The sequence below is a fragment of the Dreissena polymorpha genome, chromosome 11, assembly GCF_020536995.1.
Source record: "Dreissena polymorpha isolate Duluth1 chromosome 11, UMN_Dpol_1.0, whole genome shotgun sequence".
In the NCBI taxonomy this organism is placed as follows: Eukaryota; Metazoa; Mollusca; class Bivalvia; order Myida; family Dreissenidae; genus Dreissena; species Dreissena polymorpha.
In genome coordinates this window covers 78,900,035-78,925,301 of record NC_068365.1, presented here as the reverse complement: position 1 = coordinate 78,925,301, position 25,267 = coordinate 78,900,035, and the positions used below count along the sequence as shown (strand labels likewise).

General features: G+C 36.1%; 2 protein-coding genes and 1 long non-coding RNA gene across 5 annotated transcripts in view; 2 read left to right on the top strand and 1 right to left on the bottom strand.

Annotated features, from left to right (window-relative positions):
* The window catches only part of LOC127850917 (recQ-like DNA helicase BLM), a 58,685-nt gene extending 33,984 nt beyond the window's left edge, over nt 1-24,701 (top strand). Inside the window, exons 12-25 of one of the 3 annotated variants that reach the window (XM_052384316.1) lie at nt 1,263-1,387; nt 1,602-1,808; nt 2,786-2,904; nt 3,765-3,878; nt 4,439-4,537; nt 5,884-6,032; nt 7,976-8,113; nt 8,916-9,045; nt 10,613-10,808; nt 12,844-13,031; nt 18,389-18,503; nt 22,055-22,272; nt 22,887-22,980; nt 24,499-24,701. In XM_052384316.1, coding sequence (XP_052240276.1) covers nt 1,263-1,387; nt 1,602-1,808; nt 2,786-2,904; nt 3,765-3,878; nt 4,439-4,537; nt 5,884-6,032; nt 7,976-8,113; nt 8,916-9,045; nt 10,613-10,808; nt 12,844-13,031; nt 18,389-18,503; nt 22,055-22,272; nt 22,887-22,980; nt 24,499-24,581 — 1,975 coding nt within the window. In that variant the 3' untranslated portion in view covers nt 24,582-24,701. The remainder of the gene's footprint in view (nt 1-1,262; nt 1,388-1,601; nt 1,809-2,785; nt 2,905-3,764; nt 3,879-4,438; nt 4,538-5,883; nt 6,033-7,975; nt 8,114-8,915; nt 9,046-10,612; nt 10,809-12,843; nt 13,032-18,388; nt 18,504-22,054; nt 22,273-22,886; nt 22,981-24,498) is intronic. The other 2 variants (XM_052384317.1, XM_052384318.1) reach the window with 2 other exon arrangements.
* LOC127850916 (recQ-like DNA helicase BLM) overlaps nt 1-25,267 on the top strand; it is a 199,034-nt gene that overhangs the window by 163,606 nt on the left and 10,161 nt on the right. The gene's annotated exons all lie outside the window — the stretch shown is intronic.
* Nucleotides 13,471-20,074, bottom strand: LOC127850922 (uncharacterized). Its single transcript, XR_008035562.1, has 3 exons — nt 20,028-20,074; nt 13,727-13,796; nt 13,471-13,519 (listed from the first exon to the last, which is right to left on the bottom strand). It is a non-coding gene; the product is annotated as an uncharacterized LOC127850922 (long non-coding RNA).

The following is a 25,267-nucleotide window of genomic DNA, read 5'->3' as shown; positions in this document are numbered from 1 at the left end:
TAGTGTAGGTAGGCATGTTCAACACTGATTTAAATTGCATATTTACACAAACTGCTAAGTGGAATGGATTTCAGCTGGATACAATCTTAAAAGACAATTTTAATGCGACACTATTCAGCATACACCATTCTAACTGAAGTTTTGCATGTTCTATTTTTATCTTAAAGGGGCCTTTTCACAGATTTTGGCATTTTTTAACTTATTCATTAAATGCTTTATATTGATAAATGTAAACATTGGATCGTAAAAGCTCCAGTAAAAAATCAATAATAAAATTAAAAAAAGGAAAAGAACATTGCCCGGAGCAGGTTTCGAACCAGTGACCCCTGGAGTCCTGCCAGAGTCCTGAAGTAAAAACGCTTTAGCCTACTGAGCTATTCCGCCAAGTACACAAGCTTGTCGTATTTTATACTTTATATAAGCAATCTTCGTAGTTTCACAAAATTTAACGACAAAAACAGAACTCTCCAAATTATTCAATCGTTTCGCGTTGCAACGCTTTATAATTTTTAGGTTTTAAAATCGTCAAAAGATGCATATAATGGCTATATTAGACCATGGTAAATGTTCAGTATTACTGTTTCCTCACAAATATCATAACTAAAACGAAAATTTGCGAATCTGAAACACCATTTTTCAATTTTGTCAATTTACCAAAGCGTGAAAAGATCCCTTTAATATTTTGTTAAAAAATGCTTAGTTGTGGGCCATGTTCAGCTTAGAATCCAAAAAATATATAAAATGATTAATACAACTGTTTGTTTGGCAAGACATACGGCTTCTGGGTTATTCTTCGCTGTTATAATTAGCTCAAGTAATTTCTCGCATCTTGTGTTAGTCTTGCTTTTTTCTAGATTGAAAACCTGGTATTGCAATAAACATATTCTGGAAAATTATGTTTGATGTTGTTATTTACATTTTTCTAAAGATTTTATCTTTATATATCATGCTACATAAAACATGTAATAGATTAAATTTCATTATTTTAAAATAAAAGTAATACCTTAACATAGATGATTGGGCTTTTATTCCAAAATCACATAAATATACGCAAGTTCTTGTTAATTGTTGGTGAATGAATATCATGGATTGTTTGTTGGTGAACACATTGTATTGATTGATGGTGAATAAATGTAATTGATTGTTGTGAATAAATATCATTTGCTATTTTATTATTGGTGAATAAATACCATTGATTTTTGTTGAATAATTATCATTGCTTGTTTGCGATTACATATCATTTATTGTTTATCCCATTTTAGAACTGAGATCAAGTCCCAGGCCAGTGGAAGGAATCTTATGGACAGAATATTCATCTCAAACTGTACAGCAGGTGATGTTGGTAGAGCTAGGGATTCCACTTCAATAGCAATTTCCAAACAAATCAGTGAGTATATCCCTTCCAGTTCTCAGTCCACTGCTACTTCCCATGCTCTTAATGTTCATCAGAAAGATGCCATAATAAAAAGGATAACTGTTAAGTATTGTGGAAGTTACTAAGAAAAGAATGTAATAAAATGTTTTATTTATAAATAAGGGATACGTTATGCACTACACGTCACTTAATCACTTTTAAAAGTATGATTGTATGTGTTTTGCAGCGGCGCCCACAGACGACAGTCCCATTGCAAGCACTCAGGTTGTGGTTGAGGAGAGAAGCGAGTACGCTAGCTATGCGTTTGAGCACTGTAAGGAGATGATGAAGGTGTTCAACAAGGTGTTTGGCCTGCAGAGATTCAAGACTCACCAGCTGGAGGCCTGCAATGCTACACTGCTAGACAATGACACCTTTGTCCTTATGCCAACAGGTCTTTGCTAACTTCACTTAGAGAAAATGGGTTTTGTGCATGTGGGTGAAGTGTTGTCCCAGATTAACATGTGCAGTCTGCACATGCTAAGCAAGGAAGACAATTTCCCCCCTTAACTGGAATTTCACAAAGAAGACTGCCTTTAAACAAAATATACCATAAATTTGGCTAATCTGGAAAGACAGTTTATTCACATGCAACTTACCCCATAAGTAAGAACAAAGGATTAAACTGGAATCATTATGAAACTTTTCGGACTAAGTTCTCCTACAAATTTCAATTCAAAATACTCGGGTACTTTCATTTGAATGTTGAGTTGTGCATGAACCTTTTCAATTATTCTGTGTTAAAATTACTACTTGCCTTTTTTAGCAGATACAAGCAATTATTACCACTTGCTACATATTTTAACATGTTACATTGTTTGATATTCATTGCTTGTTTGACAAGCTCTAACTTGTTTTCAGGTAAGCAGAATTATACAGGTTAACATGCATACAAAAGTCCTCAATTATAAATTTTGAAGTTGTTATTAGTACATGAAGGTTTAAAGCACCTGTGGTTTTGGTCGCGCTGAGGCATCTTATTGTTGGTGAACTAACTAGTTACTTACTTAACACAATATTAAATTGTGTGTAGTCACAATATTTAATTGTGTGTTGTGTACTTATATTTACCAATTCTAGATCCGAATAGCTGTGCTAAATCATCTTCACAATTATTATTTGACTACGGTCACAAGAAAATGGGTATAATGTAATATGCGTTAACCCTATTTCCAGCACAGCATGGGCGTATTCACAGTCCATCAGCAGCTACCCTGTCATTCATGAGACCACAAAACATAGCTAACGGGATATATTCTGACCAGACTACATGATTGGGCAGGCTGGTCTGGAACTATAATGCCTGCATTTTGCAGAAGATCCATTCAAATTATTGAAACAAATATTTTCATTTTATAATTGTTACTCCAGGTGGAGGAAAAAGTCTGTGTTACCAGTTGCCTGCCCTTGTAAATGGGGGTGTGACAATAGTTGTCTCCCCTCTCCGAGCGCTGATACAGGACCAGGTCCAAAAACTGCAGTCTTTGAATGTAGGTCTATGTTAAATTATGTGATTTATAGGATCTTGTTTAGTTTAGTAATGTGTTCGGAAGTGCAGAATTGACATGCTTGCCTGACAATAAAAAAAATGAAAAATCTTAAAAGTGTATTTTTAGAAGAACAAAACAATTTTAAAAGCCAATTATTGACAAAATAATGTTCACTTTTTTTTCTAACTGTAGCATAGCATGCTTATAGTGATCTATTGGTATACTGTGATGTCTGTTGTCAGTCCGTGCATGTGTGACGTGTAGTGTCTGCGTCAAAATTTTTTTTCTTCCTACGAAATCTCCTTAACCACAGGGCAGAATTCAATACTCTTTACAGTTATATTCCTTGGGTGGTTTTAGTATGAAAATGGTGGTTTTGGTGTGTTGTTTAATTAGGTAAAGGGTATCTTAAAGGAGTTTTAACAATACAAAACTTACAAAAAATCTCTGAAACCATATGGCCCGGAAGTTTACTGCTGGCCTCACCTTTGGAGTTGACTTATATAGGGCAAACCTTTAAAAGCCACCTTGCCTTAAAGCGAAATTGTTTTGACGTTAACTCTTATCATGCCTCTTGGTTAAATATTTTAAAAGACTGATCCGGGGCAACACTTTTCCCCAAAATTGTATTTTCGTTAAGAGACGTCCTTTAAACAAAATTATTCCATAAAAGTGAAGTGTTTTACCTTATCAGCCTGTGTAGACTGCACAGGCTTATTTGGGATGACACCTTTTTGCACATGTATGAAGCCCCATTTTCCCAGAGTGTGGCTCAGTCTATCCGTGCTGATCATGCCACACGTGTTAATGCTGGTTGACACATTAAGCACCTGCATTAAGATGCCTGATGTCATGTTCAGGTGCCAGCGGGTCACCTGTCCGGTGATGTGACACCGGCAGAGGAAGCGGTGCTGTACGAGAAGCTTGACATGAGGACCCCAGAGATCAGACTGTTGTATGTCACACCGGAGAAGGTGACAGCATTTTAGCTTCACATTGAACCATTGAATTAAACTATGTGTATGCCTTCTTTTGAATTAGAGAGGTGATGTCAGTAAAACTTGAAAGTACCTTTACCTTGATTGGTTGGATTGGTTGGATCGTTTGCTAAGCAAATTACTTATTAAAAATAAATATGTTTAAACAATGGTTATTTTACTTCAGAAGATATTGCATTTATTGGGACTGTCAATCGTATCTACATTTTTCAACAGCCCTTTAACATTATCATGCTGTTTATGTGTGGTCATGTGTTAATAACTAGCGTTTCACATAATTGTTTATTTGCCGATAAACATCCGCTTGGGGTTGTTATATGCAGAATTTAATTGAACTGTTAACAATGATTATGCACAAGTAATTTAGTTTCCAATGTTTAGTTATTAAAAGGGAAACTTGTTTTTGCTTTGCTGTGTTATGTTCACAGCTTCTGTTTGGTGAAACAGGTATTTTGCAGTTCTTTTTACAACTATACTTTTTTCAAGGTAAATTGTGAAATAAGCATGTGTAATTTTTGTAAATGTCAATGTTGCAGCTTTCTGCCAGTGAGAAGTTATTGGGTGTTCTAGAAAACCTGTTCAGCCGTTTAGTGCTTGACAGATTTGTTATAGACGAGGCCCACTGTATCAGCTCGGTAAGTTCTACTTGTAGTTCCACGTGAGCGTATTTCGAGTCAGTTGTAAAGAAACAGATGTATGAATTGGTGAAAAGGTATAATAGCTGAAAAGTTAATGTTTTTGTTTTTAAGGTGACACAGTTGTTGATTTTTTTTCTATTTCAATAATCATTAGATTTGTTCGATGATACAATTAAATAAATAATGTTCTCCATTGGTTTTATAAACAGGTAAATATATGAATTGTTTTGAAACAGTATTTACCATAAATAAAGTCATTTCAAGTGACAGAACACTCACTAATTGCGCCTTGTTCTGGGACAAGGGCGCTTAATGCATATGTGCGTTAAGTGTCGTCCTAGATTAGCCTGTACAGTATGCACAAATTAACCAGGGACAACACTTTCCACATACACTGGATGTTTGTTTAAAAGATACCTGCTTTAAGCGAAAAAATCAAAACGTAATATGTTGTCCCTGATTAGCCTGTGTGGATGGCATAGCCTGAACTGGGTTGACACTTTATACAGATGCATTACGCCCAGCTTTCTCAGAATAAGGCTAAATTTTGTACTCCCAGTGGTGTAATTTTTCCGCAGATCGGGTTGGCCTATAGGTATTTTTTTAGATTCGTGCATTTTCGCTAAAAAGTGTGTGTGTGTGGGGGGGGGGGGCGGGGTACAACCGATTCCGCGGGCGTTTTGCACAAGCCCCCCCCTCAAAAAAAAATAATATATATATATATATATATATATATATATATATATATATATATATATATATATATATATCCTGATTCTGCTTAGACTCCCCGCATATTACACGCATTTTTGAAACGTGAAATCTCATAAGCTTTTCGTTTTCCAATCTTAAAATGCACTTGTGTTATGCGAAAATGAAGATATTTGAAAGAACTCACAAATATCAGTAAAGCAAAACCACTTTCTGAATGGGTAAGGATGATTGAATGTCCTGCTTAGACAAAGCGTATTCCATGTGAACAAATCTTGAATCCAGTCGTGGAGTGTCGTTAGGTGAACAATGTTGGACAGTGTTGACCATATTTTGAAGGGAAAGACGTTGATCTTAAATGAAAGATTGCCGTCATTTACAGGGATCGGAGCACATTGTTTTTGATCTCAGTTGATACTGTTTACTTTGCGTATGTTAATTGTGATATTAAACAGGTTTCCATAAATAAATCTTGTTATCGAGTTTAACAAATTGTTTATTTAAATATCTGTTGTAAGGTTTATCATTGCGTTATGCACGCGATTTACATAGTCAAAATCAGTCGAAAGAATGTTGCTCCTATCAGACTTAACCTAGATCACACCCTGACTGCTGTTGCTCTGTTTTTGCAGTGGGGACATGATTTCCGACCAGACTACAAGAAGCTAGGTATGTTGAAGATAAAGTTCCCTGGGGTGCCGTTAATGGCCCTCACTTCAACAGCCACCATGAGAGTCAGGAAGGACATCTGTAATCAGCTTCATATGAAAGACCCAAAATGGTAACACATTTCTTACTTTGTGTTTGTGACTGAGAAACATTGGACTCATACCTGCAATCATTATAAGGATATTTGATTCTGTCTGTATTTCTTTTCAGTTTTGTTAGTATGATAGTATCATAGTAGGCATGGTTGTGCAAGTAGTGCAGTACTCGTTCATTAATGACCCCCTCCCCCCTTCTCCGATACTTAGTAAAGGAGTAAGGAAGTTGATATGAAAGTCTGTCAGTCTGTCTTTCTGAAGACCAAAACTGGCAAATATTGTTCCCAGTGATATGAAGTTATTGAGCAAATGTTACTATTGTTTTCATATTTCTTGAGTTATTGCCCTTTGTTTATTTTATGCCCCCGGTAGGATGGCATATAGCAGTTGAACTGTCCATCAGTCAGTATATCAGTCAGTATGTCTGTCAGTATGTCAGTCTGTCCGTCCGTACTTTTTAAATATTGAACATACCAACTTGATATTTGGCATGCACGTGTATCTCATGGAGCTGCACATTTTGAGTGCTAAAATTTCAGGGTGAACATCATCCTTCAAGGTCTAGGGTCGAAAAACAAATCCAAGGGAAGTAATAAGCTTTAAATGGACATAATTATCTGACCTTCCAACGTATATATTTTTGTTATATCAATCAAAGTGGCGCAGTAGGTGGCAAGATCGTGGTAAGAGGTCAAGGTCATCCTTCAAGGTCTAAGGTCAAAAAAACAAATCAAAGGGAAGAAATAAGCTTTAAAGGGAGATAATTATTCAATATTGAACATAGCAACTTAATAGTTGGCATGCATTTGTTTCTCATGGAGCTGCACATTGAGTTGTAAATATATAGTCACGTTAGTGGCTTTTAATTTTTTGCTACTAAAATTACAGAGTGGCTTTTAATTATTTGCTACTAAAAATAGAGATTTGTTAGAGACAATTATTTTCAAGGGAAGTAATTTATATAATTATAAATCTCATATATTTCCTTACCAAGAATTTAACTTCTTTTCACAGTTACTGTACAGATTTATTATTTGGATTATTTATAACTCGAATGATTTGTCAAAAGTTTTTATTTTTATGATATAATTATCATTTCGTTACTGTACTAATTTGTGAATGGTAGGGTTGATTACATACCTCTGGACTTATGTCTATAGGTACATGATGAGATCTGGCTATGATCTCTTTGATAAACCACAGACCTTGGTTGTCAGTGATGTCTGACTTTGTCATTTTGACTGTCTACAGTAGGATTGGACAAAATCAAAGGGAAGTAATAAGCTTTAAAGGGAGATGATTTCTATACCTGCCAAATGTTAAATAGAAATTTTATCTCAAAGTGGCACAGTAGGGGGCACTGTGTTTCTGACGAACACATCTCTTGTTCCACTTGAATTTTTTCTTGAGGAGATCTCAAAACTTAAAGAGATTTCAACTTAAAACTGAATCACTATGTATATCTTATTTAGGGCATGTGAATTTCACAAGAGCCAACACTTATTAAGAGTGTATATCTTATGCATTGGATGTGAATTTCGCATGAGCCATAGCCCATAATTGTATACTTGAATTTGGTTTGGAGCATATCTTTACTATTATAAGTGGTATCAACTTTGAACTTAATATATAGGTAGGTCTCAATTAGGCGCAGTGCTTTGAGTAAGAACCATAAATCGAGCTTTCATAAGTTCAACACTTAATGCCTATGCAGTGAATGAATGTGCATGCTTAAATTTTGCCCTGGGCATATCGTTGCTATTATATAGGGTATCAAGATGAATCTTCTTAGGTTAGAAGCATTTTTTGGAAACCAGTTTTTAAAGCTGAACTCTCAATGTCCTCTGACTTTGCACGTGGGTGGGGGATGTCAGGATCAACAGCGAGAGATCTAGTTCTCACTAATTGAAAATTATGAAACAGGAAGAAAAGTGCAAATAATAACTGCTTCCTTCTTAAGGTTTATCTCTAGTTTCAATCGTCCCAATTTGAAGTTTGAGTGTCGACCAAAAAAGACGTCTACTGCCACCAATGATATCATCAAAATGATCAAGACTGATTTCCTTGACAAATGTGGCATTGTGTACTGCCTGTCTCGGTAAGTGATTTTCAATTAATAATCCAACTAACAATGCAGATATTGTTAAAATAAACCATTTGTTGTAAAAATGAGTCTTATTCCCTATGCGGCCAGCATAGCTATGAAGCAGTCTGGTCAGGAGCTACCCTGTCAACTATCATGGTCTTATCACAAACAGGATAGCTCCCAGCATAACGGTGTAATTGCTCAGGCTGATCTAGAGTTTCGCTGCCCACTATTTTTGCATGATGCGATTCAAATGTTGAAAGGCTTTTGCCTTTCCATTATTATTTGGAAGCTTAATGAGTGTTGTGCAAACTAGATAGAAATAAAGATGTTCAGTAGTTAAACTGAAAATCTGTGTTGTCTATGTGAAAACAAATACAATAAGTAAGATGCAAAACTTGTAATGATGCATTATAAACAGTTCTTCATTTTAAAATTAAACACATAATAGTATACACCAAACATGTATATGCCTACCTCTTTATTTAATGCTAATCATTGACTCTGAAATTAATATTTGGATATAAGTTAATTGCCTGTGGCTTAAACACTCTTATGTTTAAGTCTGAAGGGAAATGATTTTCCCATCTGGTTATCACAAACACAAGTGATAAAAGTCATTCAAAGTCACCATTGAAGCCCCAGTTTCATTGCTAAATTATGACCCAGAAAATTTAACATTTTATACCATTTCATAATATTGACTCTTGAAATTCAGTTTTCTCGAATTTCGACATTAAAAATCCCAGAAAAGCCGAACGTCATAACCTGCAAACTTAAGTAATTCCACCAAATGTGTGTGTGTCTTCTGCAGGAAGGAGTGTGAAAGCGTGTCCTGGTCGCTGACCAAGGCTGGCATCCTTTCTCAGTCCTACCACGCCGGACTGAGGGACGCCAAGAGGGTCAAGATCCAGGAGAAGTGGATGCATGGAAACAAGTGCAAGGTACACACACACACACACACACACTATGGGAATGCTTTGTTTAGAGGTTCTTATGAGCCGCTTTCTAGTAAATCTGGGCTCAATGCGTGTGCCTATAGCGTTGTCCCAGTGACCTAAATGTATGTGCCTAAAGTGCTGTCCCAGTGGCCTCAATGCATGTGCCTTAAGTGATGTCCCAGTGGCCTCAATGCATGTACCTAAAGTGCTGTCCCAGTGGCCTTAATGCATGTGCATAACGTTTTGTCCCAGTGACCTCAATTCTTGTGCCTAAAGTGCTGTTCCAGTGGCCTCTATGCATGTGCCTAAAGTGTTGTTCCAGTTGCCTCAATGCATGTGCCTAAAGTGCTGTTCCAGTGGCCTCAATCCATGGGCCTAAAGTGCTGTCCCAGTGGCCTCAATGCATGTGCCTAAAGTGTTGTCCCAGTGGCCTCAATGCATGTACCTTATGTGCTGTCCCAATGGCCTAAATGCATGTGCATAAAGTGTTGTTCGAGTGGCCTCAATGCATGTGCCTAAAGTGTTGTCCCAGTGGCCTCAATGCATGTGCCTAAAGTGCTGTCCCAGTGGCCTCAATGCATGTGCTTTAAGTGTTTTCACAGTGGCCTCAATGTATGTGCATAAAGTGGAGTCTCAGTGGCCTAATTGTTTGTACCTAAAGTGCTTTCCCAGTGGCCTCAATGCATGTGCCTAAAGTGTTGTCCCAGTGGCCTCAATGCATGTCCTAAAAGTGCTGACCCAGTGGCCTCAATGCATGTGCATACAGTGGAGTCTCAGTGGCCTCAATGTTTGTACATAAAGTGCTTTCCTAGTGGCCCCAATGCATTTGCCTTAAGTGTTGTCCCGGTGGCCTCAATGCATGTGCCTAAAGTGTTGTCCCAGATAAGCCTATGCATCCCACAGTCTGCACTGGCTAATCAGGTATGACACTTAATGTACATGCAATACGTCCAGTTTTCCCAGAAAGAGGCTCATATGATCTCAAGATTCCTCATATTATGACATGGTGTAAAAAAATAATTGTCCTGACATCGTTAGATAATTTTAAATTGTACAAATGAAATTTAAGTAAATTTTATTTCTCAGTTTTATCATTTTTGTATCTTGTGTTCATAAAGAAATAAAATGGAATCATCAAATAATCCATAAAGTTAAATAAAAAGCAGTTAATCTTATTTATTGATCCGGGCCACTGTATCATTTATTATGGGCATGGACAATCCAAATGTGTGGTTTGTGATCCACTTCTCACTGCTCAAATGTGATTCAACGTGGGGGGTTTTTCAGTTGAAATGTGCTGCCAAAGCATTCTGCATGGGTATAGACAAGCCTTATGTGCGGTTTGTGATCCACTATTTGAATCATAGTTGTTGTTTTTGTCAGTTGCAATGTGCTGCCATAGCATACTGAATGGGTACAGACAAGCCTGATGTGAGGTTTGTGATCCATTATTCTATGTCATAGTTGTTCTTTTGAGGGATATGTGCTACCATATGATTTGGTATAGACATATACAAGTCTGGTGTGCGGTTTGTGATCCATTATTCACTGTCATAGGTGTTCCTTTAAGGTGATATGTGCTACCACAGCATTTGGTATGGGCATAGACAAGCCAGATGTGAGGTTTGTGATCCACTACTCACTGCCCAAGTCCGTGGAGGGCTACTACCAGGAGGCAGGGAGGGCTGGCCGAGATGAGCAGCTAGCCTACTGCATTCTGCTCTACAGCTACAAGGATGTGGAGAAGCACAGATGGATGATTGAGAGTATGGGTGGTAGATTTGTACAACACAATTTTGATTTTTAAGTGTAACTAAATCTTAAAAGGATCATTTAGCATCGACTTCATAAAGACCCGTATGACAGAGAAAATTGGACCAACATTTACAATAACAAGCAGCTGCTATTCTTTAGAATTTTATAAAAAATAGCGAATACAAATTATATTTTACATCTACTAAATACAAATGTGTATATACTCACTTCAAGCCTTAACTTAACCAAGTATGGCTGTTATATGTGTGGGGCCAAATGTGCCAATTTAGCTCTGTTTGGTCTTTGTGCTTTGCTAACACCTGTTAAAAAAGCACTTGTTATTCTAAGGAGACAATATAGGCTTTACAAAAGCTTGAAAACATTTTGGGCACTTAATTGAAAACATGTTTGACTAAAATTTATATTATTTATGGGACCCTAAAAATGTGTCCAAACAATATTTGTAAAAGCTTTCATTATAAGACATTCTGTTACTGGTTCTGTAAAGGTCTTACTCCAGCATGTCTGACAGCTTACACCTTTAATTATACCACCACAAACAAAGTTTAGGGGGGTATATAGGAGTGACTTTGTCTGTCTGTCTGTCTGTCGGTCCGTATTAAGTGTCCGCTAAATAATTCAATTTGTTTTCATCCGAACTTCACCAAACTTGGTCAGATGTTGTATCTAGATGATGTCTAGGTCAAGTTCGAATATGGGTCATGTCGGGTCAAAAACTAGGTCACGGAGTCACTTAGTGCGTTTTAAACATTGAGCATGGTGTCCGCTATTTTTTTGTGAACACAACATGCTAAAATATTCAGTGTCAATGTGGCAGTGGGGTATTCGTCACGTCTGTGACAAAGCTCTAGTTTTTTTAGTTTTTATCTCGACTTTTCGAAGAAAAATGAAAGCTATACTACTCGCACCGGCGTCGGCGTTGGTAAAAGTTTTTTATAAAGTCAAATAACTTTAACATTATCAAAGAAAATTAACTCAAACTTGAAAAACTTCTTTATGGCAACAAGACAATTGTGTAGGTCAAATTGCATAACTCTGTCAGCTTTACCTTTAGAGGTATGCCCCTTTTAAACTTAGAAAATTGAAAAAGTTTTATGTTTCGGTCCACTTTAATCCTTAAGTGTCATAGCTATTGCTTTCAGACTTGAAACACTCGCTAAATCTCAGGACAAGTTGCATAACTCTGTTTGGCATTTTGACGGAATTGTGGCCCTTTTTACTTAGTAACTTTGAATATTTTGTTTCATTTTGTATTTAGATCCACTTTACTTCTAAAGTATCAAGGCTATTGCTTTCAAACTTCAAATACTTTCTTACTTTCATGAGGTTACTGTCCCTAACACGTTGAATTTGCCCTTGACCTTTGAATGACCTTAACGCTCAAGTTCAAATTATTAAATATGCTTTAATTGCCATAACTTCTTTATTTATGATCAGATTTGATTAATATTTTGACAAAAAAATATTTACCTGACGTACCACAGTGGACTCTACCCAAACCATCTCCCACGCTCCACCTCAGACCCCCCCCACTCCAAAAAATAATTTGCTTTGCTTTTTTTTCCTTATTTTTGAAAGATCATCTAATAAATGATCACACCTCACATGATTCCCCTCTCCACCTCCATCCCCCACCCGAAAGAATTTGAAATATTTAATTTTTATTATTTTATTTTTGAAAAACCGTCCAAACATCCCACCCAAGCTATTGCTATCAAACTTGAAGTATAATCTTATTACTTTGTTTTATGTCTTAACAAGTGTTCAATAGATTGTGGAAAATATACCTGAACTCAGAATAGTCTAAACTGTACCACTTCTTTAAAACATAAGCAATCAACATGTTACAATTACGGTCCTCTTCCAGTTAGAATATGACTATTTACCTTGACATTATTGAATATGAACAATTTCCCCATGATGGCTTATGTTATACTGTCAAGCAATCAAAGGGTCATCTAAATGTTATAATTCAACAGACTCTGTCTTTGAATAATACAAGAAAGCCCTTTACTCTCTTGACAGCGGATAAAAACGTGACGGTTGATTCAAAGAGTGTGCACCATGACAACCTGTTACGCATGGTTGAGTTCTGCGAGAATGTGGCCGACTGTCGCAGGACTCAGCTCCTCGACTACTTCAATGAGACGGGCTTTGACAGGGTCCAGTGCAACAAGATCAAGGGGTCCATCTGTGATAACTGCATCTCTAAGGTAACCCTTCTATCATTATTTTATGTCCTCGTGCCAAGGGTAAATAGTAAAACATAACATGTATATGTACTTTGACATTGTTTCATGTGATAAAGTAGTATCGACTCAGCCTATAAAGATGAATGATGTGAAATACCTACTTGAAGCGTGTTTCCCCCCCCCCCATACATAGGCGGAGGGATATTGTTTTGGTGTTGTCCGTCTGTCCGGCACTTTTGTGTCTGGAGCCATATCATGAGATTGCTTTGGCAGATTTCATTGACACTTGGTATGGGTATACATATATATGGATAAGAGGATGATGTTCGGCAAATTGCATTGTACAACATATGTTAATAATGGAGTTATGACCCTTTGTATCTTGAAAAAAATGTAATGTAAATTAGAGCTTTATGTAACTTCTGTGATTTCCGAAATGACAAACCTGTACAAGGCTTCAGGTTAATTCAAGATTCATGTCCCAACAACAAGATATGGAGTTAACAGTGCTGAAATTAACAAATAACACATTTCACTAATAGTACACATACATACGTATCTAAACATATATCCATGTAGTCATATAGTGTATTATTTATATAATAACACATACTTAAAACAACTTGTATTATGAAAACAAAACTGACTCCCTAAACATCATCGACCTTGTATTAACAATTAATACAAAAATACAGTATTCTCAGTTTTGAACTCACTTACATAGGCTGCTATCACTCTCCGACCCTTTAGTTAGTCAAGGTTGATATAGGGCGGGTTTTAAGGCAACTGTAATAGAAGGGTACATCCATAATGTGCGGAACATGCAAATTTGCGATTGCCAGCTAACAGAAACAATACACGAGGTACGCAACAAATAGATCACCATAGACATCAAATTAAATCGACACTTCAATAGTATAAACCTTTGTCACGACTCAAACAATATTGCTTAATATAAACGAGTCAATAAAGAATCTATACAAACATTTGAAGACTCTCTACTTACATGTTAAACTTTGGATTTCTTAAGATTTGTTTTGTTTTATTAAATGTCTGGAATTACACATTGACGAGATGACGGAAGCGGAAGAGCAAAAACACATCCGAAAGTTTATCTAAATACCCAAAAGTAACAAAACTGCCAAAAGCTTCTTATTTGCAAAAATGTAGAAAAGCATATGGGGGTAACATACTTCCCCTCCTCGAGAAAAGTCGTCTCGACTTAGAATGTAAAACACCTCAAATATCAGTACAATTGGAAAGAAGTTTCAAACAAAACTTTCCCTTTTACAACAACAAAATAACTACTAAGACAAGACACAGATACACACAAAAAACAACAACATGTGTATCTGCATCATAGACAATTATGAAAATGAAAACAAACAAGAAACTGTATTTTTACACATGACTAGAAATACATAAACAAGTCTAGATTGCTCCTTATTCTGCCTCAAGATAAATATCCACATCCTATCTGAAATGGGATACAGTCACAATAATTATATATAAAGATAAATTTCAAAGTCTATTCACGAGGCAAGACTTGCAAACAATTACAATACGCAGGACTACAACATATATAACCCGATGAAAAATAAAATAGTACATCAAGACACACCACTATACACGTATAACTGACGACATTAACTTGGCAGTAAGATTAACTTGCTCCCAATGAAGTTCTAACAGTTTATCTACCGTTTCTTTATCACTAGTTGTTTGTTGATAAATATGGTTGTCTTTACACCAAATCGGTTTCTTTCGAACCCTAGACGGGTTTCTAAGTCCTTCTTGATTAGTAATGCTTTCACCACAGATGGCTTTGCTAGCACAGTCTTCTTCAATATTGACCTCGTCATTTTTGTTTTCTTCTTCATCAGTCGTTTTGGATTCTTGAAGCACTTCGCCATTTTCATCACTCTTATTTGCTTCAGTGTGCTGGTGCTTTTGAAGATGCACCTCTTCAGTGGACACGATTGTCTCTTCTGTTTCTTCCTGACTTATGTTGTGACCGACAAAGTTATTGTCATTTCCTGAAACCTATTTCTTCTTCAGAATCTGATTCTTGTTTTTTTTTCTATATGCCTTTTGTCTTTGAATTATTTCAATTTCTGCTTGGCATTCTTCAAAGAATTTTTTCTCTCTTTTTCATTTTCTTCTTCTTTTGATGACTTAATCAACAGCAAGTGGTTTCTGTGCAACTTCTTCACCTCCCCTTCTTCTGATTTCACTAAATAAACTGGTATATTTGTATTTGGTTGCTCAATGACCTTGTTTGGGCTGTCTTCAAATTTGTCAGCTATTTTATGTTTTCCTTTATGAGCTAGGATCTTAACAAGTTTAGTATCATTTACAGACAATTCGGACGCTTTTGCTTTGCGATCAAAGTACTTCTTCTGTTTGACTTTGGATTTTTCCAATGCCTGATTAGCTATGTGTCGTGAAGTCTTCATTGTTTTATTAAGTCTGTCAAGTAATCTGATGTTACAAATTTGGAAACACTTCTTGTTGCAAACACAGCATCTATGGGAAACTTTGCCTTTCTACCAAACATGAGTTCGAAAGGAGAGAAACCAGTTGATTCATGTTGTGTTGCATTGTAGGCATCGACCAGATGAGGTAGGTATTTCTTCCAGTTTTCCTTTCTGTAAGGTTGTAAGGTTCCCAGCATGTCGAGAAGCGTCCTATTAAAACGCTGCGATTGACCGTTGCAATGTGGGTGGTAGATTACTGTTCTGGTTTTCTTCATATCTAAGAGTACGCACAATTCTTTCAATAATTTAGATTCGAAATTAGTTCCTTGATCGGTGTGAAGTTTCGAGGGGATTCCGTAGTGAAGGATGAAATTATTAAGCAGAGCTTCTGCAGTTGTTTTCGCTGTCTGGTTCTTGGTCGCAACTGCAACAGAATGCTAAGTGTAGTGATCCGTTATTACTAGTATGTTTCCTATATTTCCTTTGCAGGGGTCTACTGTTAAAAAACCCATACATACAAGTTGAAGCGGATGCATACAAGTTCAAGCGGAAATGTTGAGGTTATGTTAACTAAAGGTGCTTTGCTGGTATTTGACTTTCTTCTAAGGCATCTAGAACACTGTTCTACATACTTCCCTATATGTGTAACCAGGTCAATAAAATATTTCATTGGCTAAGGCAATCGATCTCTCCTTTCCTGGATGTCCCACATCTGTGTGAATTCCCTTTAATACCTGATCCTTACAGATGTCTGGGAGTACTAGTTGAAAAACGCCTTGCTCATTCTCAGTGGATTTTTCTGTAAAGTAGACTTCTAATCATGATCAAATTCTTGAAATTTCTTGCCATTGTCATGTGTCTACTATCAGTTTGCAGTATTTTCCGGCTTGGCATAGTCTTGTCAATAGTAGCTCTTAACCACACTCTAAGTATCGGGTCCTTTCTCTGTTGTGTACGCAACTCCCTTATTTCTACCGTGCAATCGGCATTCCTGTTTCCGTAACATCTAGAATATTAAGCGAAGCAGAGGATAAAATTTCAATTAATGGGCAATCATGGATTTAGTTTCAAATGGCCCTCAATGTACTATGCTCTAGTGTAATATGGTTATCATTTCTCTCTGTCTGTGGATATCTGGAAAGAATATTTGCATCAACTTCCCCTAATCTTTCGTTGCTAGCGTCTGTGTGTAACTCGAAAGGTTCACTGAAATTTGGATATGCTAAGATCGGTGGTGATGTGAGAATTTCTTTCAAATGATCAAATGTTGTCTGATGTTGGTGCTCCCACTTCCAAGGTTTAGCCGATTTATTTTTCTTGCATTCCTTTGGTGATGTTGGGGGAAGTAAATCTGATAAAGGTTTAGTAATTATTGAGAAGTCTTTAACAAATTTTCTGTAAAAGCCCGCAAATGCTAGAAAGGATCTTAATTCGTTAGCATTCTTTGGAGTCGGATAGTTCTTAATCTTTGCAATTTTTGCAGGGTCGGTTTCTATTCCATTTTCTGATACAATATGTCCATGATAGGCAACTCTTCTTTGAAGAAAGTAACACTTTTCTGCTGATAGTTTTAATCCGCATTCTGATATTCTAGTAAGGATTAAATTAAATCGTTCTAAATGTGATTCTGTAATAACTGTCAACAATTGTTCTTCATTATCTAGCTAAGTGTCAAATATAAGATCCAAGTTGCTTGGGTCATGGTCAAAGTCACACACAAAGGTCAAAATCAAACATGCTGATTAATTATGCCTTATTTTGGTAAGAATTCTACCATACTCAAATGGATTCTCAAAATGTCATGATGTAATTGTTCTCAATTATCAGGCAGTGCAAGACCTATGCGTTTTTTTTACCAAAGTCAAGGTCACACATCTAAGGTCACACATTTGTAGAAATATTTATTATTAAGCCATTATTTTACTAAGCATCAGTAGATTATTTAATAACTTTCCATAATTTTTCTCCATCTTCTTCCTTGCTGTGTGCCATATGTAAGATTCATGTCAAGGGTTAAGGTCAAGGTTCGTGTCTAGGGTAAAGGTCAACGTCAAACAATATACTTCATGTAAGGTCATACGTTTCACATCAATGGTTAAGGTTACACAAATGCTTCATATAAAGTCGTACTTAATGATGGATGATAAACCTTAAAAACTTTTATGCTATATTCCACGTATGTTATGGCGGATGTTCACTCTGCAACACTCTGAAAGGTTAGTGTATATTAAGATTGAATGTTTTTTGTGAAAAAAGGGGAGACTTAATAATTTATCTAAATAAATACTGAACGCTCAAGAACCCTCCTCTGACTTAGTTTTGAGTTATTGTCATTTGTTATTTTTATATGTTGTTACTTTTCGGGGCAATAACTCAGTAAGTAAGATTTCTATTCAAGAAATTGCTCACAACAATCAATTTCTCCTTTTGTCATGTTACTATCAATGTTAATTGATTCATGAAAAATATACTATCTGCATTTTATATTCTGCAAAACCATCACAGGTACAAATGAGTTTATTGAAAATAAATTGAAAATAATTGACAAAAGGCACACACTTCACTATACCTTTTCTTTTAGTTCTACACACATACTTTTAAAATATTTGGCGGGGATATTAATTCAACGAATTTGCTTGTTTTGTACCATTTTGGTCATGAGGCTTTGTCCCTTTTGAGTTACTCGCAGTTTGTTCAGGTTTTATGCTGTTAACTGCTCATCAGTATCTTAGGTTTGCAGATGAAGCCTTAAAAACTTGAATCAAGTAAGAAAGGTCTTTAATTAAATATAACTTTCTAAGGGGCTATAAATGCGTGAAAATACGTATCTATAAGTTAAAGTGGTAAAGGGTTAAGTGACATAATGGTAAACCTCATTGGGTTTTTGACTTGTGATTGCAGGACCCGTTAATGCTGCGAGACGTGACAGAGGATGTGAAAGCGATCATAGCATGTGTGAAAGACCTCACGGCCAACAGCGACTTTACCCTCAAATACTTTATGGAAATGTTTAAAGGTACAGCATAGCACGATTTATGTAAACCTCACTCAGGGAAAACCAGCATTAATGCATTAGCATAGTGTCATCCCACATTAAACTGTGCATTAAAGGTACAGCATGGCATGATATATGTAAGCCTCACTCAGGGAAAACCAGCATTAATGCATTAGCATAGTGTCATCCCACATTAGACTGTGCATTAAAGGCACAGCATAGCATGATATATGTAAGCCTCACTCAGGGAAAACCAGCATTCATGCATGAGCATTGTGTCATCCGACATTAGACTGTGCATTAAAGGTACAGCATAGCGTGATATATGTGAGCCTCACTCAGGGAAAGCCAGCCTTAATGCATGAACATAGTGTCATCCCACATACGACTGTGCATTAAAGGTACAGAATAACATGATATGTGTGAGCCTCACTCAGGGAAAACCAGCCTTAATGCATGAGCATAGTGTCATCCGACATTAGACTATGCATTAAAGGTACAGCATAGCGTGATATATGTAAGTCTCACTCAGGGTAAACCAGCCTTAATTCATGAGCATAGTGTCATCCGACATTAGACTGTGCATTAAAGGTACAGAATAACATGATATGTGTGAGCCTCACTCAGGGAAAACCAGCCTTATAGAAAATACTAGGTTAGCGTTGAATACAGAGAAGTTTATGTTGCGAGGCTTAGAACGCCGGAAGCGCGAGCCTTGGCGAGCGCTTTCGGTGTTCGAGCCGAGCAACATAAACTTCTCTGTATTCAACGCTAATCCTAGTATTCTATTTATCCCATTTGATTTTTTTCAACGTGACATTTAACATAAATAGATCTAATAACCTTAACAATAATTTTAATTCAGTCATAAAAGCGCTTAAAATCTAACAAATGTAACCATGCGTAGTGATATACATGTATTTGTTCTGGTACGCAAAATAGTCTTTAAAAAATTCACACACAAACTGTAAAACAAGTAAAAATATCACCATATGCCTACATTCAATTTTACGCAGTATGCGAATTTTAACACATTACGACCGCGAAAAGAAGATTTTACTTTACTATAATTCATTTTATTTTCGAAAGAAAATGATCAAAATCCAATATGGCGGCGATTGCTCCTGACAAAATGCTGTCGATGTCAACATACATGTACACCATCGACGACCTAGTTCTGGCTACCATAACTTTAAATGTCGCTTTTTATGATTTTTGACTGACGCGACTTTGTACAGGTCTGTCAATACTAAAAGAACTGTACGCTGAAGTTTCTTTAGCTATCGAAGACCTTGACAATTTTGACGAGTAAACAGACAATTGCAGCGACTGACACTTTATTTGACAAAATATACAGGGCAATACGTTTTCCGACTTCGGACGACGAATTTAAGGACGCGCAGAACGTGTTTTTTATATAATGTTATGGGTATGCCGTGTGTGATCCGATGCATCAATGGCGCCCATGTTAAAATAATGTCCCCGAGAACAGGGAACGACAAAAGTACAAACAAAAATCAAAACACGTAAGAACTAGTATCTTACCTTCAATTATCCTTTAAAATTCATCTTATAATCCATTTAACTCAATAATTGACGATTTTGCATCTAGGGTCTTTAATAATTATTTTAGCATTGTTAAATATGCCATTCTATCACTTTATTCAAATGAGTTTATGAACGCGATAAACTTTCTTCTTCGTCACACGCTACGTCATGTACTCTACATTACTGATGTTCAAATGAACCGGAGCAGTTTATCTAATAATAGCCGTTGGTAAACTCGGTTGCATTTGCAGATTTCTGCATACAAACATAATTATGTTTAAACTTGCACAATGTTTTATTTATCTATGGTAAATGCCCTTATTGTACGAGAAAATAATTTAATATATAAATACACAAAGAATGGAAAACATTCCAGTACACAACAGATAAATGAGTAGAAAATACCCGTGTACAAAATGGGACGTTCCCAATTCCAGTGTGGTGCTATTTTTACCATCATACTTTACACAGCGCTATGCCTAACGTGAATTAAATAGGAAAGCAAACATAGCAGATTATTCATGAACTGTGCGATATGTGTATGGCTTGTTGTACATTCTTAATATTTAAGTTAAATGTCAAAAGTATATGCTTTGGTTATAAACAATGCACATTACACGAAATAAGGAAAATGTTATCAATTGACAATTCAGAAATGTCGACATTCAGTACATGTAGAAAACATGTGAAATAAGTCGCGTTTATAATAAATCGTCCAAAAAAATGGGGAAAATGAAGCAATAAGTATGTCATTTTATGACGCCATCAATCACCTGATTCATTATACGTATGGCGAACAATTATGTCATATGACTAGATTTAAAGGTTGAAGGTCGTATAATTTTGAAGCTTAAGTTTTGTCGACTTTGTTTCTTATGAAAAATCATTCAGTGGTAAAGTAAATATAAATAAAAAAATAACAAAACAAAAATCGTGTAATTTTATATTTTATTTCAACATTTCTTTTGGTGAATATGTCATATATATTTTTCTCTGCAAAATATGCACATTTTCTTCTAATGGGTGACCTTATAATTCGATCAATGAACCAAACAAAATCGACCTAATTTTAGCGCATATCGCATGACGTCATTTAAAAAGTAGTCCGTGCACGCGACAGGTATATTCCACAGTGTTGAATACAAGCAAGTATATTCCACAACGTGTTATACCGTCAATGTCGCGGTGAAAATGGGATAAAATGCATTAGCATAGTGTCATCCGACATTAGACTGTGCATTAAAGGTACAGCATAGCGTGATATATGTAAGCCTCACTCAGGGTAAACCAGTCTTAATTCATGAGCATAGTGTCATCCGACATTAGACTGTGCATTAAAGGTACAGCATAACATGATATGTGTGAGCCTCACTCAGGGAAAACCAGCCTTAATGCATGAACATAGTGTCATCCCACATTAGACTGTGCATTTCACACAGGAATATCAGGTATGCCACTTTCTGCTTTTATAGAATTTTTCATCTAATGTAATTCTCTTCTTGGAGAAAACCCAGTTTAGGCGGAAAGCGTTGTCCCTGATTAGCCTGTGAGAACTTCACAAGCAAATCTGATATGGAACTTTGCGAACAGGTATTAAACCCGTTTTTCATAGAGCTGCACATATTTATGTAGGATATATAAGTGGAGGGATTGTTAGCTTCTAGATTGAAAAAATATGTGTATAGCCTAAAAATGTCAAATTCCTTTTGCAGCTTGTTCATGTATTACTTGACATACAAAGAAATTAGTATAAATATATATAACAACATAATAAATTTGTAACAAGAGATGGCTAGAATTAAATGTGATATTTACATTATGAACTATTCATTGTTACACTCGGACTGAGATATGTATTCGAGTTACCATAGGTTTTCGAGTTATAGATGCTCACGTGCAAAACATTATGCTATTTATGAATTACTATTTACATTATCTTATTGTGTCGTTTTTATTTGTGTTTTTGTCGCATTTCAAATCTTTTCAAACTGGCTACTGTATTTTACCATATTGGATATGAATAGGCTCCAATGACAATAAGATCGTAGAGAATTGTCATGACCGCCATGCGATGCACGGTCGTGGTGCTGCCTGCAACAAGCAGGACGTGGACCGGCTGTTCCGGAAACTGGTGATCGACGGCATTCTCATTGAGGAGCCTAAGATTACTGCCAAGGACCACGTCTCCTGCTACATCAAACTGGGCCGGAAGGCACAAGACGTCATCAGCGGGAAAATGAAGGTTGTTTTTGTGCAGATTCTTTAATCGTATAAACAAAATTGTTGGGGATGTATATTGGAGTAACTTTATAAGTTGGTAAAACAGTGTGTATAAAAGGTGTTTTTTTGGAGTAAACTACTTCCACAAGTGCCATGTTGTTGAAAATAGTCAATGGGGACTTAAAAAATATGGTGATAAAAATATTACATCATCATGACGTGTAGATGTGCATGACACTTCTTGTCAATGATCAACATATGCCTAAGTTATTTGCCCTTGAACATAGCATTCAAAGTGGTGCAGGGGTATTAGTCATGTTTTGTAGTTTCAATTTGAAGACATTCAGTTGTCTTGATTTCTTGGACAGTTTTTCTTGCTTTATGTGACACATTTGGGAGTATTGTATAACTTGGGCTTAATTAGAATCTATTTGTTGCATAGAAAGGCTTAGATTAACTGTGTTGATGTTCGAAAGGGCATAATGCGGTCATCGTTATACCATGTGTGAGAAATGGATTTTAAACTGTAAATGACTGTCTATTTTGTACAGGATTAGATCAAATAATTACCAAAACAATTAGGTTATAGTTACTACTCATTGGTGCCATGTGATGATTACTGAATTTCTGTCACAGGTCGAACTCCAAGTTCAAGGGAATCGCAAAAAGAAGGAGTTGATTGGAACAGAACCAGTCAGTGAGGAGCTGAGGACAAGGGCCGAGGAAATCGGTAGGTTTTCACATCACCTTTGAACCCCTTTTCACTCAGAATCAAAGTGAAAATGGCAACCAGCATCAAACCAGAACGGTCTGCGAGTAATTCGCAGACTTTTCTGAGCTTTGTAATGCTGTTTTCTGCCCATAAGTATCTAAGGGTTGGAAATGATGCCTTTAAAAATTGAATCGGTCTTGAATTTCATTTGATTTTCGTAGGGACTAAAAACGCGTCACAGTGTTTTTCTGAACGAGTAAGGGTTAGGTTTTGGTATTCTCCATTTATTTGGTTTGCAGATTAACAAGGAATTTAATTTTCGTTTGAGCAATTTTTATATTGTATTAACATGATTGACAATTATCACAAAGATTGTCAATCGAATTGTCAATTGTGAAGGCTCTGTTAATTGTTCATACATGTATGTAGTTTAACAATCAAAATGTTTCTTAATTAAAATTTTGAAAACACCAAACCATGGATGATTTGGCTATTTGTTAACTTAAATGTTTGTGGCCCGTGCCGGCACTGAAGGCGTATAGTATTTACATATTTCTTAATTGAAACTTTTGCAACACCCAACCTTGAATTGCATTAGTTTATGTACAATATGTACAAGTCCGTAGCCGTGATGGCATCGTGAGTTTGGTATTTTGACAAAACTGTTGAAAAGTTTTTAATTCATCTTCTTCAATCTCTGAAGAAAACATTTTGTGATCTTGTGAATGTAATATCTTGATTAATTTGTATATTGCAGATTACTTGAGGTACTTTGAAATTATGGCTCAAAATGGATCAAATAACAACAAGCTTTACAGATAGTACAAAGACAAATACCAATATCATAACATTTTATTGCAAGTTTGTCTTTGTACTATATGTATTTAACTTTTAAATAGTAAAGCTCCTCATTGCAGTCGAAACAGCACTTACTGTAAAATGTGTGTGCTCCCCCAAAAAAATTCCGTGGAGCATTTAGTTGCCAGTTTGTCCTTACTTCTTGCCTTCCGTCACTATTTCCGTCACACTTTCATTACAGTTTCTCATAGTGCCTTCAATATTTTACCGATCTCTAACATATTTGGCATGTAGGTACCTTGCATGGACCTCTACCTTTTGATGAGGTTTGTGGTCACTGGGGTCAAGGTCAAGGTCACAGAGGCTAATACTAGATTTGTTTAGGTGGTTACACAATTAACACATAGATTCACAAAGCGCATCATCGGGGAGCATCCATCAGTTTCCCTGATATTCTTGTTTTTAGAAAATAATAGAAGTGAAGTTAAAAAATAAATGTTTTTACAAAACAAGAACCAATTACATTATATATATTGGCAAGTGTTCTTTTGTGATACTGTAAATGAACCATGCTGTGGGAAAACAGGCTGTAATGCATATACATAAAGTGTTGTTCTCAGATTGGCTTGTGCACTCCGCAAATACTAATGTTGGATGGCACTTTACCCACATGCTTTAAGAGCCGTATTTATCAGAGTGAGGCTCTAACCTTAGAGTTTTAATCTATTAATGTTGCAGCTTTGAGAAAACAAGAGAGTGCAGTACCAGGGCCCTCGTTTAGCAGTTTTAAGAGCCGAAATTCGGCCATATTCCCCCCTTAAAATAGTATACTTTTCCCCTATTTTAGCTACGAATTCCCCCCTCCAAATTTTATTTTTTTATTTCTATACCTATGTTGCCATCTTGTATCCTGCTATTAAACTTTGATTAAATGTATTTATATGTCATAAATACGTTACCTGATATCTAGTAGCTTCTACTTCCGTAGGTGAATTATATCATCAACTCTCACTTTTCTGGAACGAAGCCGGGAGCCACCACCTATATACCCAAATAGACTAGGTCGGAACATAGTGTAACGCGACCTAGCTAATTATTCGATCTGTTTATTGTTTGGATAAGTATTATAACTTGTCTATCAACCGTGTTACTTCATATGTAGTGTATTAAACTTTAGTTTAATTTATGCCTTACGAGCAGAATGTATTCAAACGTACACGTGGCATTCTCGTTTACAATAATAAACAGGGAGAATGTTAATCATTGCCGTGTATTTGTTTAGACAAGTAGTATTTGTCTCATAACTTTTTTTCGGTTTTATTTCCGATTATTGTATAAAAAAAATTGTTTAATTTATGCCCTAAACGCGGTGTCTGTGTTCATTTTGGACAGAGTGTATTCGTGCACGTAACGTTTTCTTTTACAAGTAATAACTAAGATAATGTTTATCATTTACATTATGTGATAATTATGAATTTAATGTGCCGTATTACAATCTGGTCTATGA